Here is an 18,423-nt window from a genome sequence, read left to right as displayed (position 1 = left end):
TTATTATGAGTGAATTCAAGGCACACAACTCGAAATAAAATATAAATTGCAAAACAGTTGTAGCAGCTGTTTCAAGCTTCCCCCTGGGATTTGAGCAGCTCAGCATTTACCATCCGGTGTTCCATAACAATCAGTAATAGGGAAAATGTTAGAATCTATTATAAAGGACGTGATAAGTGGACATTTGGAAAATAATGATACGATCGGGCAGGGTCAACATGGAACTATGAAAGGAAAATCACGTTTGACAAATGTATTGGAGTTTTTTTTGAGGATGTTACTTGTAGTATAGATAAAGAGGAACCAGTGGATGATTTGGATTTTCAGAATGATTTTGATAAGGTCCCATACAAGAAGCTAGTGAACAAAGTTAGAGCACTTGGGATTGAGGGTAATATACTGCTATGCATCGTGAATTGGTTAACAGACAGAAACCATGGGTAGGAATGAATGCGTCATCCTCAGGATGGAAGACTGTTTCTAGTGGGGTACTGCAAGGATCAATGCTTGGGCAAGAACATGCAATATAAAGTGAATAAGAGTGAAATTATCCACTTTGGTAGAAAAAAAGAAAGGCAGAGTTTTTCTTAAATGGTGAGAGGCTGGGAAGTGTTGATGTTCAAAGGAACCTGAGTGTCCTCGCTCATGAGTCACTAAAAGCTAGCATGCAGGTGCAGCAACAAATTAGGAAGGCAAATGGTATGGTGGCCCTGAGGACAGGAGTAAACATATCTTGCTGCCATTGTATAGGGCCTGGGTGAGGGCACATCTGGAGTATTGTGTACAGTTTTGGACTCCTTATTCAGGGAAGGATGTATTTGACACAGAGGGAGTGAAATGAGGGCTCGCCAGACTAATCCCTGAGATGGTAGGATTGTGTTATTAGGAGAGATTGAAGAAAATGGGCCCGTATTCTCTAGAGTTTTTAAGGATGAATGGTGATCTCATTGAAACTTACAAAATTCTTACAGAGCATGACAGGGTAAATGTGGCCGATATGTTTTCCCTGGTTTACAAGCCTAGAATGAGGGAACACCATCTCAGAATAAGGGACAGGTCATTTTAGAGTGAGATGAGGAGGAATTTCTTCACTCAGAGGGTGGTGAACCTGTTGAATTCTCTATCCCAGAGGGCCATGGAAGCTCAATCATAGAGCATGTTCAAGACAGAAATTGATAGATTTCTGGATACGAATGATGCCAAGGGAAACTATTGGAGAAAATTCTGAAGGAGAGAATCTATCTCCACTTGGAGAGGCAAGGTTTGATCAGGGATAGTTAGCATGGCTTTGTCAGAGGGAGGTCATGCCTAACAAATTTGATTGAATTTTTTGAGGTGGTGACCAGGTGTGTAGATGAGGGTCATGCAGTTGATGTAGTTTATATGGATTTCAGCAAAGCCTTTGACAAGGTCCCACATGGGAGGCTTATAAAGATAGCAAATGCACATAGGATACAGGGTAATTTGATAAGGTGGATTCAAAATTGGCTTAGTTGTAGGAGGCAGAGGATGATGACAGAAGGATGCTTTAGTGACTGGAAGCCAGTATCCAGTGGCTTACCACAGGGACCTGTGCTGGGTTCCCTATTATTCGCCATTAATATAAATGACATAGATGACCATGTGGGGGGTAGGATTAGTAAGTTTGCGGATGACACAAAGATTGGCTGGGTGGTTAACAGTGAGGTTGAGTGTCTTGGGCTACAGGAAGATATAGATGGGATGGTCAAATGGGCAGATAAGCGGCAGATGGAATTTAATGCTGAAAAGTGTGAGGTGATACACTTTGGAAGGAGTAATTTGACAAGGAAGTATTCGATGAATGGCATGACACTAGGAAGTTCTGAGGAACAAAGGGACCTTGGCTTGTGTGTCCATAGATCTCTGAAGGCGGAGGGACATGTTAGTGGGGTGGTGAAAAAGACATATAGGACACTTGCCTTTATCAATCAAGGCACAGATTACAAAAGTAGGAAGGTCATGTTGGAGTTGGAAAGAACCTTGGTGAGGCCACAGCTGGAGGACTGTGTGCAGTTCTGGTCGCCACATTATAGGAAGGATGTGATTGCACTGGAGAATGTGCAGAGGAGATTCACCAGGATGTTGCCTGGGATGAAACATTTAAGTTATGAAGATAGGTTGGATCGACTTGGGTTGTTTTCGTTGGAGAAGAGAAGACTGTGGGGTGACCTGATTGAGATGTACAAGATTATGAGGGGCATGGATAGGGTGGATAGGGGACAGCTGTTCCCCTTAGTTGCAGGGTCAGTCACGAGGGGACATAAGTTCAAGGTGAGGGGGAAGAGATATAGGGGGATGTGAGGAAAAATTTTTTTACCCAGAGGGTGGTGACGGTCTGGAATGCGCTGCCTGGGAGGGTGGTGGAGGTGGGTTGCCTCACATCCTTTAAAAAGTACCTAGATGAGCACTTGGCACGTCATAACATTCAAGGCTATGGGCCAAGTGCTGGTAAATGGGATTAGGTAGGTAGGTCAGGTGTTTCTCACGTGTCGATGCAGACTCGATGGGCCGAAGGGCCTCTTCTGCACTGTGTCATTCTGTGGTTCTGAATATGCTTCTTTTTATTCTTCCTGCCAAAATGGTCAATTTCGTTTTCCCACATTATACCCCATTTGCCAGATATTTGCCCACTCATTTAACCTATCTATGTCCCTTTGTAGCCTCCTTACATCCTCTTCACAATGTGCTTTCCTACTTAGCTTTGTATCATCATTGAAATAATTCTGATTATTAATGCATTAACTTCTGGATAATTTCAGTCATTTCCTGATTATTGAAGCAATAAGCAGCTGATTGTTAATGTAATGGAAGCCTGATTATTAATGTAATAGGATACTGATTATTTATAAAATAAGATCCTGGTTGTTGATGCAATAGGCACCAGACTATAAATATAATAGTATCCTGATTGTTAATGTGTTGGGATCCTGAATCTTAAAGTAATTGGACTCTGATCATTCATATAACAGGAACCTGAGCAATGATGTAATAGAATTCCGATTGTTAATATGTTATGATCATGATTATTAGTGCATTTTTTAATTCATTCCTGGGATGTGGGCATTGCTGGTGAGTCCAGCATTTATTGCCTATCCTTAATTACCCTTGAGAAGGTGATGGTGAGCTGCTTTCATAAACCGCTGTAGTCCATGTGGTGCAGGTACACCCACAGTGCTGACTTGTTTTTAGCAGTTTTGAAAAAACCGAATGGCTTGCTAGGCCATATCGGAGGGCATTTAAAAGTCAACCATATTGTTGTGGTCTGGAGTCACATATAGGAGAGACCAGGCAAGGACAGCAGATTTCCTTCCCTGAATGTTTCATGGTCATCATCAGACTTTTAATTCCAGAGATTTGTATTGAATTCAAATTCCATCATCTGCATTACCCTGGGTCTCTGGATTACTAGTCCAGTGACAATACAACTGCACCACTACCTCCCCATTGTTCTGAGGACGTGAAAGGTTCCAAATGAACGCAAGAACTTTCAGCTCCACATACTGTCCACAGGGGAGTTCTCCTGGTGTAGAGGGTTCAACATTCGTGTTTTAACTAACATCACCAAAAAAACTGGACTAATTGGTCACTCGGTCTGATTGGTGTTTGTGGAATCTTACTTTGTTCAGCTGGCTGCCGTGAAACAGTAACAACTTATATTTATATAACGTGATTAATGTAGTTAAACATCCCAAGGTGCTTCAGGAGAGATTTATAAAGAAAATGTTGACACATAGGGCAACATTAAGGTGGATGGCCAAAACATTGATTGGAGAGGCAGATTTGAACAAGAATCATCAATCAGGAGAGAGATGGAGAATTTAGGGAGGGAATTTCAGAGCTTCCTGCCTAGGCCCTGCCACCAATTGTGGAATCATTCAAATCAGGGATGTTAAAGAGACCAGAGTGAGAAGAGAGCAGATACCTCAGAGGGGGTGTGACTGGAGGCTACAGAGATAGGGAGGGAAATGGCTATGGAGGGATTTGAAAACAAGGATGTGAATTTTAAAATCGAGGCATTGCTTGACCAGGAGCCGATGTAGGTCAGTGAGCACAGCGGGTGATGGTGAACAGGACTTGGTGTGAGAAAGCACACGGGCAGCAGAGTTTTGGATGATCTCATGTTTCTGTGTGGGGGTGGGGTGAATGCGAGAGGCTGGACAGGAATGCATTAGATTCGTCAAGTCCAAAAGTAACACGAGCATGGGTTTCAGCAGCAGATGAGCTGGGGTGGGGTGGAGACAGGTGACGTTATGGATATTGAAATATCTGGTATTAGTGATGGTGTGGATATGTGTTTAGAAGCTCATCTTGGAATCAAATCTGACACCAAGATTGTGGACTGTGTGGTTCAGCCTCAGACAGTTCCCAGGGAGAGGGATGGACTCAGTAGTTAGGGAACGGAATTTGAAGTGGTGACTGATGACAATGGCTTTGGTCTTCCCAATTTTTAATTGGAGGAAATTTCTGCTCATCCAGTGCTGGGTGTCGGATAAGCAGTTTGATAATTTAGTAACAGTGGAGGAATGGAGAGGGATGGTGGTGAGGTAGAGCTGGGTATTGTCAGTGTACATGTGAAAAATAACATGGTGCTTTTGGATGATGTCGCCTAGTGACAGCATGTAGATGAGAAATAGGAAGGGCCAAGGATAGATCCTTGGGGGACATCAAGTTCAAGAACTTAGGAGAGGAAGGGGAGGTTGGAGATGAGTTGGTAGTTTGCAAGGACAGTGGGTCAAGGGTTTTCTTTTAGGATGATCAATATGAATTAGGAGATGGAAGAGGCCACTTGGCCCCTCGAGCCTGCTCCGCCATTCAATAAGATCATGGCTGATCTGAATGTAACCTCAACCCCACATTCCTGCCTACCCCTGATAACCTTTCACCCCTTTGTTAATCAAAAATCGATATAGCTCTGCATTAAAAATAGTCAAAGACTCAGCTTCCACCACCTTTTGAGGAAGAGAGTTCCAAAGACTCGCAACTCTCTGAGTGCAAAAAATTCTCCTCATTTCTGTCTTAAATGAGCGACACCTTATTTTTAAACAGTGACCCCCCCTAGTTCTAGATTCTCCCACAACAAGAAACCTGACGTGAATTTCAGAGACAGAGATATCAGCTAACACGTAGAAGTTGGATGGTCAGCAGTTTAGTGTGAATAGGGTCAAAGAAGCAAAAGGCAGATCTCATGGACATGATGAGCTCCGACAGGGATTGACAAGAGATAGGAGAGAAACTGGAGAAAGATTCAAGTTCAGTGCTCATGCAAAGGGGAACTTTAGAGACAGTTTGGCCCAGTCAGCTAGTGGGAGTGAGGAAAGCAGCAGAGGCAGACGATCAGATTGTTTCAATCTTAGTGACAAAGAAGTTCCAGCTCCACTTCTTGTTGGAGGTGAGGATGAAGGAGATTGGGGAGAAGGAGAGCTCTTGAAAAGGAACTAACTTGTGTTAGAGATATTAAAAAGATTCAACACATTGTGTTTAACACAAATCTGATTTATTTAACTTCTTTCCAGAATATTATCCCCTATAACTGGGCTGTTGTTTACGAACATCAGCAAAAACAGACCCAACTGAACATGACTCAGTCCTCAATATGATTACCAGCAAAATCCAATCACTGTAATTACTTGTGAACTTGCTGGTGCCTCAGCAGGTGGGATGACTGAGTGAATCCCTTTCCACACTCAGAGCAGGCGAAAGGTCTGTCCCCAGTGTGAATGCGCTGGTGTTTCAGCAGATTGGATGAATTATTGAATCCCTTCCCACACTTGGAGCAGGTGAGTGGTTTCTCCCCAGTGTGAATTCGCTGGTGTACAGTGAGTTGAGATGATTTCCTGAACCCAGTCCCACAGTGAGAGCACCTGAACGGTCTCTCGTCAGTGTGAACTCGTTGATGGGTCACCAGTTCCCCGGAACTTTTAAAGCACTTCCCGCAATCCAGGCATTTGAATGGTCTCTCATCAGTGTGAACTCGTTGGTGGGACATCAGTTCGGCAGAACTTTTAAAGCACTTCTCACAGCGAAGACATTGAAAAGGCCTCTCATCAGTGTGAACTCGCTGATGTTTCAGCAGGTGGGATGACTGAGTGAATCCCTTCCCACACACTGAGCAGGTGAATGGTCTCTCCCCAGTGTGAATTCGCTGGTGTTTCAGCAAGTCAGATAACTGAATGAATCCATTCCCACACTCGGAGCATGTGAATGGTCTCTCCCCATTGTGAACTCGCTGGTGAGCCATTAGGTGGGATGACTGAGTGAATCCCTTCCCACACTCTGAGCAGGTGAATGGCCTCTCCCCAGTGTGAGCACGTTTGTGTCCTAACAGATTGGATAACTGATTGAATCCTTTCCCACATTCAGAACATGTAAACGGCCTCTCCCCATTGTGATCTCGTTGGTGTTTCAGCAGGCTGGATGACTGAGTGAATCCCTTCCCACACTCCGGGCAGGTGAACGGTCTCTCCCCAGTGTGGCTACGCCGATGCGTTTCCAGGTCAGAAGGGTAACTGAACGCCTTCTCACAGTCCCCACATTTCCACGGATTCTTGCCAGTGTGACTGCGCTTGTGTCTCGACAGGCCAGATGATCGGCTGAAACCTCGTCCACACACAGAACACATGTACGGTTTCTCCCCACTGTGAACGGTGCTTTTTCCTTCCATGTTCAAAATCTGATGATATTCAGGTTACGATAAGTTCGGCAACTCTGTCAGATCCTGATGTGGTGTCTGGCTTGAATTTCCTGACCTCAAATCCTCCCCTTCTAATACCCCGTGAAACTGATTTAAAACAGAAAGAAAGGGAGTGAGAGAGAACCCACAAAAACATAAAGGCAGGTTGTGAAACTGAGCTGAATGAACCTGGTAATTTGTGGGGCTGGCACCAGGAAAAAGTGACCATGAAAACTGCTGGATTATCAAAAAATCCAACTGGTTCACGAATGTCCTTCAGGGAAGGGAACCTGTCATCCAGCCTGGACCTACATAAGACACTGCCCTCAATGGCAAAGGAGAGATGGGAAAGAGAGAGATGTGCTGAGGCTGCGGCAAAAGAGAGGGATTTTACATATCTACAATTCGATCAGGACTTTGACAGAAACATTAAACCCTCAACCTCCATACCTAGAAGGACCATGGAAGCAGGTGTATGTGAACACCACCACTTCCAGGTTCTCCGCCAAGTCACACACCGTCTTTACTTGTTCTAACATCCAGTACTGGATGAGCAAATATTTCCTCCATTTAAATACTGGAAAAAACCAAAGTCGTTGTCTTCAGTCCCCACTACAAATTCCTCTCCCCAGCCACCGACTTCAACCCTCACCCTGGTGTCATGAAACTAACATCTAATTTTCATAATATTTTTCTGGATTATTGTGAAGTAGGTTTATGGGGGTAAGTATAGTTGGGTCTGTGTGTGATTTAATTACATTTTGTAGTCAAGCAGACTTAAATCATCAAAAGAAGCTAGGTGCTTGATATGTTAATGAGTAAACATGGATGCTGGCTTAGCATGTAAGGAATGAAGGGCATTTGCATTTTTAGATAAATGAAGGGATATTTGGATTTCAAAGGGATTGTAGTCTGTTTGCAAGTGGCCAGATAAGCAAGGCTAAGGAATGTGTTTATTTTTCCCAAAGGTTACGGATAATATATTGTCAACATTAAAGTTTTATGTTATGAGGAAGATACAGTTTCAAAGACATATGGAACAACAGAATTTACATATTAAAAAGAGAGAAACGTATGTAAAGGAGAATGAAAGTTTATGTGTGAGAAGGCCATGTAACATCTAACCAGAGGGTGTGAAATAGCCTTTATGAAACATCCAGCATGTGTGCATAAGTCTGCTATGCAACAAAACTTTTTGTTTATTTTATTCATTCACAGGATATGGGCTTTGTTGGCTTGGGCCAGCATTTATTGTCCATCCCTAATTGCCCTTGAGAAGGTGGTGGTGAGCTGCCTTCTTGAATCACTGCAACAAAAGCCGGAGAAAAGCCATTTGGAACTCCACTGTCCAGAGTATTGTGTTAACTTGCTGAGTATGTTTTACATCTGAAATTTATTGTGAACGGTTGCTTTAAAGGGAGAGCACCTGGGGGTCAGGTTAATTAGGAATTTTAGGAGTTATTATAGTAGTAATTGAAGTAAATGTTTGTGCTTGACATCTTTTATTTTGTTAATAAATATTTTAATGTATTTTTTTTAAATCGCTGAAGGTCTTGTTGGACCTATTACTTCTGAATTCAGTGCACACATCTCGTAATAAATACAAATTGTAAAACCATTGTGATAGCGCGACCAAGTTTCCCTCATGGATTTGGTCTGCCTGGCACACAGCATCTGCCATGTCATAACACTGGCAACAGTCTGAGGCTGAACCAGACTGTTCACAACCATGGTGTCATATTTCACCCCAAGATGAGTTTTCAATCGCATGTCTGTATCATCATCAGCAACATCTATTTCTATGTCTCAGTTCATCTGCTGCTGAAACTGTCATCCATTCCCTTGTTACCTCTAGCCTTAACTATCCTAACACACTCCCGGCCGGCCTCCCACATTCAACCTCCCTGTAATCTTGCCCGTGTGCTTACTCGCAGCAAGTCTTACTCACACATCACCCATGTGCTCGTTAAGGTACAAAGGTTCTGGGTTAAGAAGCACCTAAATTTTAAAATTCTCATCCTTGTTTACCTGCATGGCTGTGACTATCCCTATCTCTGTAATCTCCTCCAGTCACACAACCTTTAAGATCTCTGTAACTCATCTAACTTGAACATTACTGATCTGAATCACTCCATCAGTGTTGGCCATTCTTTCAGTTACTAGGCCCCAAGCTCTGGAATTTCCTCCTTAAATCTCTGCTGCTGTCTACCTCACTTTCCTCCTTTCAGACACTCTTTAGAGGCACAATATAAATACAAATATGTATACTGGGCATATATCACTGTTCATCATCACTGGGTGAATAATCTGTAACTCCTGACCTAACAGAATTGTGGGAGCACCTTCACCACACAGACTGCAGTGGTTCAAGAAGGTCAAACATCATCTTCTCCACATGTAACTGGTGACTGGCAATACATGCTGCTGGTCTTGTTAGTGACACACAAATCCCAAGAATAAAATTTAAAAATATGTATATGTAAAATAGATTAAAAGCATTGGAGAAATACTTGTTCCTAAAACAATACTATTTTACATGGTACGGACAGACAGGGTCCATTCAACAACCTGATCTCCCCAGAATCTACCTCTTGACAATTTTATATTGGAAATTTCTAGGCCTGACTGGGTTCCATCGTCCTCAGGGTTAAACCCAGCAGCTTCTCCTCCATTTCCGCTCCAGCTCAAGCAGAGGCTTTGATAAAAAAATTGGATAAGCACCTGAGAAAAAAGTTAGGCTGCAACGAAAGGGCAGGGGAGTGGGACTAGCTGATTTGCTCTTGTAAAGAGCCAGCAAAGGAACAATGGGCTAAATAGCCTCCATCTGTATTGTAATCATTCTTGGATTGCATGAGAAAGGACCTACACTCGAGGCCAGGGACCAACCTCTGGAAGGAACACCCACCCTGATATAAATCAGTTCTTAATTGATCCATCTCTGATTCTAAGCTCAATTCTGTGAGCAATACCAGCAATAAAACAAAAAATTGTGGCTGCTGCGAATCTGAAATACACAGAGAAAATGCTGAAAACACACAGCAAGTCAGGCAGTAATTGTAGAAAGAGAAAGAGAATTAACGTTTCAGGATGTGCAGAATGAATTACAAGGAATAAAAATGGAGCAGAGTTTGATGGTCAATATAAGCTCAGAAGCAGAAGAGAAATGATCTCTAATGCAGGAAAACAATTCCAGACCATGGGAAGATAAAGCTGGTAAATCAGCAGTGAATGGCCAGGGGATGACCAGCACTAGAAACCTCATTTAGACACATCTGGCATAAATAACAGGAAAATACCAAACATGGTTAAAAGAAATGCATTATTAGAGGCAGACAAAGTGAGACAATGGCACAGAGGTGATTGGGGAGGGGAGAGGTGAAACAGAACAATGGATGGACATGGGTTTGGATCGACAGTAAAGGAGCCACCCCAGCCTCAGAGCCATGAAGCCAGAACACAGCACTAGAAACTCTAAGCTGTAGGTGAATGTTCAATAATACTCACCTCTGAAGCAATATCACTGTTTTCAAATTTAAAATCTCCTGCTGAAGCCTACGGCTGTAAAGCTATCAGAAGCACTGGAGTCAGAGCAAAATATAGCAGTTTTCAAATCTTCTAACTCCCTGTAAAAGGACATTACAAAAGTTATGTGTCAGTTGAGGTCAGACATTCAGAAGAGACAAATATTTATCTTGATTTCCACTTGCTGTGTGTAAATCCTCCCCTTCCAACCCCCTGTAAAAAAAGTTTCCAAAATCCATCACTGTCAGTCCAGGACAGAAACTCACAACATTCTCTCCTCCTCTCCTGCCCAGGATTACTTAAGCAAGGACATATGTGCATTGGAAGCAGCTCAGAGAAGCTTCGCTAGGCTGATTCCTGGAATGAGAGCGTTTGTCTTATGAGGAAAGGTTGAGCTATGCTCATTGGAGTTTAAAAGAATGAGAGGTGATTTTATTGAAACAAGCAAGATTCCGAGGTAGCTTGACAGGGTAGATGCTGAAAGGATGTTTTCCCTCATAAAGGAATCTAGAACCAGGGGGCACAGTGCAAAAATAAATTATCTCCCATTTAACACTGAGGGGGAGAAATTTCTTTCTCTCTGAGGATTGTCAGTCTTTGGAATTCTCTTCCTCAGTGAGCAGTGGAGGCTGGTCATTGAATATACTCAAGGCTGATCAGTCATGATCCTATTAAGTGGGGTTGCAGACTTAATGGGCTGAATGGCCTGCTCCTAATTCTGATGTTCTCATTTTTATGTTCTTCAGATAGCCACCCATGCACCCTGCAGCATATTGCCCATCCGCTAATCTCAGCCTGTCATTAGCTCCTGTGCGCAGAGTGGGTGCAAAATCGATTATTTTCTCTAATAAAAATACCTGGAAAAACTCACCAGGTATTTTTATTTTTGTTTTGGATTTCCAGCATCCGCAGTTTTTTGCTTTTATCGGTGATTTTCTCTCCTGGGCACCGGCACCCTGGCGCTCCGCCCACACTGTTACGTCACCAAGATGGACCCGCATGCACACTGCTCTCGCTGAAGCAAGATGGCGGACGTTAACCTGGGCCTGGATCCGGGGAAAAGCCCCGGAGCTGCATATGCGGGACCTGCACGGTCTTATTCGGGGCTTGAGGCCTACACTGGACGTTTATGAAGCATCTCCCTCCCACCTCCCGGCTCCATTTCTCCCTCCGCCCTGCCCGCTCTCACCAATTATCAAAAGCCATTCCCTCACTCGCACTGCTCCGAGCAAAGTGAGACTGCGCATGTTCCAAATAGTTATGCACTGCGCATGCACACTAGGCTCCTGCAGTGTATAGAGCATAGTCTCACCCGCAGAGGATATTGGGTAACAGCAGAGCCATTGAAATATCCAAACACAGAGTAGAAAATAACCTTGTTTCGCAATTTAGATACATTAATTTAAAAAAAAATGTAAATCCTTGCAAATCTGTGCGCTGCTATGTTCCATTTCTTAAAATGATTTAAACAACTGCTCTCCTGTGGAAATACATTGAGATTTAAAAACTTTTCCCATTGGTTTCCCTCTCACTCCCTCCCTGAAGGTATTGACTCCGTCTGGTTTCAATCCCACAGCCTCTGGTTTCTCTATCTTTCTCTCTGTATCTCCTGATACTGAATATTCGCTGTTTTATTGAATAATCCAGCACAGATGGAAACCATTTGGCCCACCATGCCTGTGCTGGTTCTTTGGAAGATCTATCCACTTAATTCCACAGCCATGTTGCCACTGTCAAAACAATATCTATCTGCTGTAGTAATGCAAGAAGTGAATGGAAAAGGTTTTCCAGTTGGACACTTCTCAGGCACACTCACCCCTGTGCACAGAGCAGATATTAATGGTTCACTGAATTAAGAACAGAAAGTGTGGAAAAACTCAGCAGGTCTGGCAGTACCTGTGGAGAGAGAAACAGAGTTAATGTTTCGAGTCCAATATGACTCTTCTTCAAAACAGAACTGGACAGTCTTTTGTCCTGTGTTCTGACATTAAAACTTACTGTGTTTTGTTTCTTTATTACAAACAATAACACTCCCATTGCCCTTTGTTCCATGAAATATTTTTCATTTAATCTGTCGGACCCTCTAAGCTATCCCTGACCTCTTTTGTTCGCCCCATTTTTTTCAACAGCATAAAATCTGTCCTTTGTCTGCCCCTCTTCAGTTCTGAAGAAGCTGCATTAACTCTGTTTCTCGCTCCACAGATGCTGTCAGACCTGCTGATTTTCCCAGAACCTTCCATTTTCATTGCAGATTTTCAGTACATTGCTTCTATTTGGGGTTCACTGGTTAGTTAAGCACACAAGAGTACCCAGTACAGTTTATTTCAACAATTCCACATGCCCGATAGACTTCTTTGACATTATTAATTAAGCACCAAGTTAAGGCACTATTCCTGGTGTGATAGACTAATGAATAATGGAGTTACAAATCAAAGGTATTAATACTCTGCAACCTCACAGACACCAATTGGTTGGGATGTTCCAGTATGAAAGGCCCCAGATACTTGTCAGGTGAAAGAGGTTGTGTCCAACTGACCTTTTAAAGCCACATCGCTGTTAAACTCATCTGGGGTTTATGTGGATTTTATGAAAGTATTAGGCTCGTACTACATCTTTGATTCCTTATGAAAGCTGTAGTATCCTTATTAAATACCCAGCACATTGTTTAGCCCAGAAAGCTGAGGTTATTGTGATCACAGCTCTTCAAACCATTAATGACAGAATCACTGTCTTTTCTGAAAGCTCCTTTGGTTGTAACTCCCTCAGTGAAAACCGAAGTCTCGAGCAAAAAAGACCACAGCTACTCCACAGCAAAGAGGAAACCACTCACCCACCAATCTGATCTCCGAATGATTTGGGATGTTGCTGGTAAGTGTCCAGGACATGTTGCTATTTGTAAGGTGAAGGTACATCAGCAGCAGCAGTTAGTGAAGAGGGTGATGGTAATAGCCAGGCAAACTGACTCACCAGGAAAGCATCTCCACCCAAAACTCCATCATTGGCATGGGTACAACAGACTCCAGTTAAACCTGATTTAAAAACTTGTCAGGACCCTGACCCTGATGTGACTGTGGTCAAAGAGGCTGTGCGCCATAGAAAAGACTTTCCCTCATCCCTCGCAGCAAGTAAGGACTCAGTCGTCCTACATGATGAGGTTTTCTATCACTAGGATAGCTCTAATTTGATTTGGGTCACACCCCGATGATTTAGAAAATAATGAATTTTGTTTAGGGATCAAATTGGGGACATGTTTCCCTTCAGAGCCCTCGATGTGTTCATAATTACTATTAGTGGCTGAGGATGCACTCGATCCTGTTTATCATCTGTGCCCAGATTAATCCGCCCCTGTGAAATGAAAGGTCCCAATGGACACATCCCATATGAATGATGTTCCCTGGGAAACATTGCAGATTGATGATACAGGCCCACCATCCACAGTGAAAGGATGGGATTGGTATATCCCAGTAGTTATAGATATGTTTACCTGATGGATTGAAGGATTCCCTGTCTGTAAAAATGATGCAGTCACTAGAGCTAAAATTTTGTGGGAACAGATATTTACCAGATAGGACTTTCTGAAAAGGATAGAGAGTGATAATAGTTCTCATTTCGCAGCAGAAGTAATGCAGCAGCTCTGTCATCTTGTGAGTGTGGAACAACACTTCCACATCCCCGACCACCCAGAGACCAATGTGATGGTCGAGAGCTTTAATCACCCTACAGAAATGACACTGACAAAAGCTGTTGTGGAGGGAGGTGATGTTCTGGTCAAGGCCAAAGACTGGGTTACCGTCTTTCCTGGTGTCTTAATGACCATTCACTCCCCTCCTGTTTAGTCCTCGGTCACAGCCCATTTCAGCTCATGACAAGTCGGCCAATCCAGATTGTGAATCCCCCCGGGATCCCACTCCCCATGGCTACTCGTCAGGCTCAGGACCAGTTTCTCCAGAACCTTCAACAGACCTCAGCATCCTCCCTGTTACAGGCAGTGGAGAAGATGGTGCTGCCCATCTCAACACCTCCAGGGAGAACCACCCCATCCATTACATTAACTGTTCAATGGGAGATGAAGCAATGTTAAAAACATTGTGAAAAGGGGTGGGGTCGGGAAGCTAATTGGGAAGGTCCATATGATGTTCTGGATAGATTGGGAAAAACAAATGTTATATTAGTGAATTGGAAACGAGAGAAAGGAACACAATATCTGAGTTACCATGCAGGTCAGTCTAAACTGTACAAAATGAAAAAGTCAGATAACCAGATGGAGAATAAATGCTGTGTTTGATTTTATCCAACATGGACAAGATGTGAATGGTTATTGTGCTCCTGGACTATGTCCAGGCTGAAGATCTGTTCCTGCCGTATGACCCTCCCCCAGATTGTCCTTTCTGAGCTCCAGCCAGGTGATGCTAAACACTCAGGTGGGAACAAAAATCCAGAACAATAGTTTCCAAACAAATCTGTTTGTTTTCATATTTATCCAGAATATTAAACTCCAGACAAGTTAGAGAGGTTATTACCATCAGAAACAAACACTGTCTCTCAGAATGAACATGGTTCTGCCCTGGGTGTGATGAACAGAAGCAATGATAGCAGAAGCCAATCCCTGCAGTCACTTGTGAGCTTATTGGTGTCTCACCCGGTTGGATGTCTGAGTGAATCCCTTCCCACACCCACAGCAGCTGAATTCAATCCTGCACTGATCATGACACTGACACTATCAACTCCTTTTCCAGGATAGCAGCGAGGGAGGATTTACAGACAGAAACCTCAAACCAAACATCACATCAAAATCTGACAGTCACTCAATTCATCAGGACTTGAATATCATCAGCCTTTAAATGTGGAAGGAGCAACGTTATGTCTGTGGAAAAAAGATCTTAAAAATAAGTGTGATTGATAAGCTCTGAGACACACACACACCCGAGTGAGAGTGTTCCAGTGAACTGAATGTGAAAAGAGCTTTAACCAGTTACACAGTCTGAGAATACATCACATCATTCACAGTGGGGAGAAACTGTACATGTGTTCTGTGCGTGGACGAGGCTTCAACTGACCATCCAACCTGGAGAAATCGTGGAAATGTGGGGACTATGGGAAAGGATTCAGAACTAAGTCTGTGCTGGAAATTCATCAACACAGTCACACTGAGGAGCCGTTGACCTGCTCTGAGTGTGGGAATGCATTCACTCAGTTATCAAGTTTATATAAACACCCAAGAATTCATATCAGAGAGAGACCACTCACCTGCTCCGAGAGTGGGAATAGGTTCACTCATTCATCCATCCTGCTGACACACCAGTGAGTTCACACCAGGGAGAAACCATCCACGTCCTCCTAGTGTGGGAAGGGATTCACTCAGCTCATCCACTCGCCTCACACCAACTCACCACTCTGACACAAGACCTTTTAAATGTTCTAACCATGAGAAGAGCTTTAAAAGCTAAATGGATCTGCTGATTCACCAGCGCATTCACACTGGAGAGTTCATTTGTTCCGTGTGTGGGAAGGGATTCACTAATTCAGCGTGCTGACACGCCAGTGAGTTCACAAGAGACTCCAGGGGATGGATTCTGCTGTTATTGATACTGCAAATTACATCCAGGACAGAACCATGTTCATTCTAACAGTTGGAGTTTGTTTCAGTTGATGTTAATAATCTCTGCAGCTGGGCTGGAGATATTCGGGATATAGGTTAACTAAATCAGCTTTGTGACAAACACACAGTGTTCGAGCCCTTGATTTCTCTAAGACAGGAGGAGACTGATTGATGTCCTGTTACCGACTGTTCCATTTTTGGGCCTTTTCTCTTTGTTAATGGAGACTTGTATTTATATAGCGCCTTTCACAACTTCAGGATGGCCCAAAGTGCTTTACAGCCAATGCAGTTCTATTGAAGTGTAGTCCCTGTTGTAATGTAGGAAATACAGTCACCAAATTGTGCACAGCAAGATCCCACAAATAGAAATGTGACTTTGACCAGACAATCTGTTCAGTGATGTTTGTTGAGGATAAATATGAAGCAGTACACCAGGGAGAGCTCCCCTACTCTTTGGGATTACATCATGGAAACTTTTAGACCAACTGAGAGGGCAGATGGAGCCATAGTTGAAGGTCTCATCTGTAAGATGGGACTTCTGGCAGCGCAGTGCTCCCTCAGTACTGCATCAGAATATCAGCCTGGATTTTATGCTCATGTTTCTGGATGTGGATTTGAACCCACAACCTCCTGACTCAGAGATAAGGATGCGACCACTGAGCCACAACTAACGCCTCATCATTACTCCAGACTATTTCAGTTCTCGTATCTTCAGTTACTCTCATGGAGAAGTATAAGATTTTAGTCCAGGAGTCACAGATTACCCAAAAAGGGGATCGAAGTTGTAGATGATTTTAAAGCATTTTATTAAGAAACAACAGTTTGGATTTTACATCAGTTAAATAGGCAGAAAAGACATACGACCCATAACAGGTGAGAATAGTTTACTGGTCCCAGATTAGACAAATGGATGGGGAGAAGCAGGGGGGATACTGATCTCCGTGGCTGGAGGTGGCAGTCTCCTCGGAATGGTTGACTGGTCCCAGATCAGGGGGATGCTGATCTCCGTGGCTGGAGGTGACAGTCTCCTCAGAATGGTTTACTGGTCCCAGATCAGGGGGATCCTGATCTCTGTGGCTGGAGGTGGTAGTTTCTTCCTTTCTCGGTCTCATTGAGCCAAAGTGTTCAGCTAAAGCCAGCATGGATCACTGAGAAGTTCTTTGTTCTCTGAAGTGATTTGCCCTCTTGAAAGGCCTTTTATATCTTATTTCTTTTGTCAATCGCCTTTTCAATTGTCCATTAGCAGGGCGCAGATATTCGGGTGAATCCCTCATATTGAGGGGCCATGAAGCGATTTTGTGGCTCATCTCTCTCTAGGACATCCTGTTTAACCTTTACTTAGACAGTTGGTTTACATTTGCAGCACCTCCCCCCCGCCACCCACCCCGCCACCCTTATCAAGTTTGTCTTGTTTCAAGGTCTGTGCTAGAGAACATGTCCTTGGCAGAGATAACAAGGCTACACTGTCCTGTGTTTGTCAACCCAGAAACTTTCTTCAAAAGGGAGAGCGTGCAAGAGAAAGGGATTCCTATTATATTCAATAAATTTCTTAAAATTTTATAACGTTATTGGATAATGATTTCTTCCAGATCTCCCCATCTTGAGAAGGGAATATCCTTATTGACTTCTCACAAGCTGATTTCTGACTAACACAGATATTTTTAAACTACGAGCTTGTTCTCCTAATGTCTATATTACATTGCGTCGATAACATACTGAAGCTTCTGGAATTATCAGAATCAGCAACTCAAACCCCTGAGCTACCATAAAGAATAAATGTAAAAACTTTTCCAGTAAAATGTGATAACTATCGACTTTGATTCATCCTCTCTGCCTGCAGATCATCCCACACAATTCTAAATTATTGGCATATTGTAAATACATATGGTTCAAACAAAAGTTCATACGTGGACTTTAAAGATTCTCCAGCTCTCTGTTCACCTGCATCCACCTTGTGGATGTTTCTAAATCCAGATTCTATATGCCTCTTCACTTTAATTTTACTCCCTCTGATAGATACCAGTGTGATTAATTCCATCCTGATTGTTTTCTCTGTGGAGTTTGTGTCAATACCTTGATGATTTAAAATGTTCTCTCATAATAATCACTCAACGTTGTTCTGTTGTTGAGTAGCTGAGCATGTCTGGGACCCAGTCTTCAGTGTAGCTTCACTATGCATTTCGGCATTTTAGTTACTCCAGGTGTAACAAATCACACCTGCACATTGGTATCCCGGTACCACATATGCTCCATCTGATATAAGCCACTCCTGAACTTTCAGGTGATCTTACTGAAAGATCAAATTGGGCATCTGACTGAAGATCTTTGCTTATGGTTCTGATGCTTTAGGTAGTGACCAGACTATCAAATGCAGTTTTCTTAAAAGTTCAGAGGCAAGGATATAAACATTTCCAAGAGAAAGCTATCAATTTACTCATCCCATCTACACTTTTCTGAGTTTTACTAGAATATACATGAATAGCAGGTGGATCTATTCTATTGAAGTGTACCCGAGGTGGAGAGAGGGGATTATTCCAATTCCCATTTGGTGGTGTGATTTACTCTATCTTTTATCCTAAGTGGATAAATCCCATTAATTACCATTCTATCT

The 18,423-nt window shown here is 43.0% G+C and overlaps 2 protein-coding genes across 3 annotated transcripts in view; one reads left to right on the top strand and one right to left on the bottom strand.

The window, feature by feature from the left end:
- LOC144697869 (uncharacterized) overlaps nucleotides 1-11,370 on the bottom strand; it is an 84,067-nt gene extending 72,697 nt beyond the window's left edge. Inside the window, 3 exon segments of the mRNA XM_078569838.1 lie at nucleotides 5,657-6,799; nucleotides 10,196-10,314; nucleotides 11,254-11,370. Of these exon segments, the coding sequence (XP_078425964.1) occupies nucleotides 5,657-6,682 (1,026 nt within the window). The 5' untranslated portion in view covers nucleotides 6,683-6,799; nucleotides 10,196-10,314; nucleotides 11,254-11,370.
- Nucleotides 1-18,423, top strand: part of LOC144697271 (uncharacterized) — a 407,386-nt gene that overhangs the window by 129,566 nt on the left and 259,397 nt on the right. The window lies entirely within an intron of this gene.

Source organism: Cetorhinus maximus, chromosome 23 (assembly GCF_964194155.1).
Source record: "Cetorhinus maximus chromosome 23, sCetMax3.hap1.1, whole genome shotgun sequence".
Classification (NCBI taxonomy): domain Eukaryota; kingdom Metazoa; phylum Chordata; class Chondrichthyes; order Lamniformes; family Cetorhinidae; genus Cetorhinus; species Cetorhinus maximus.
The sequence above is the reverse complement of the archived record's forward strand: the minus strand, read 5'-3'. Positions and strand labels throughout refer to the sequence as shown.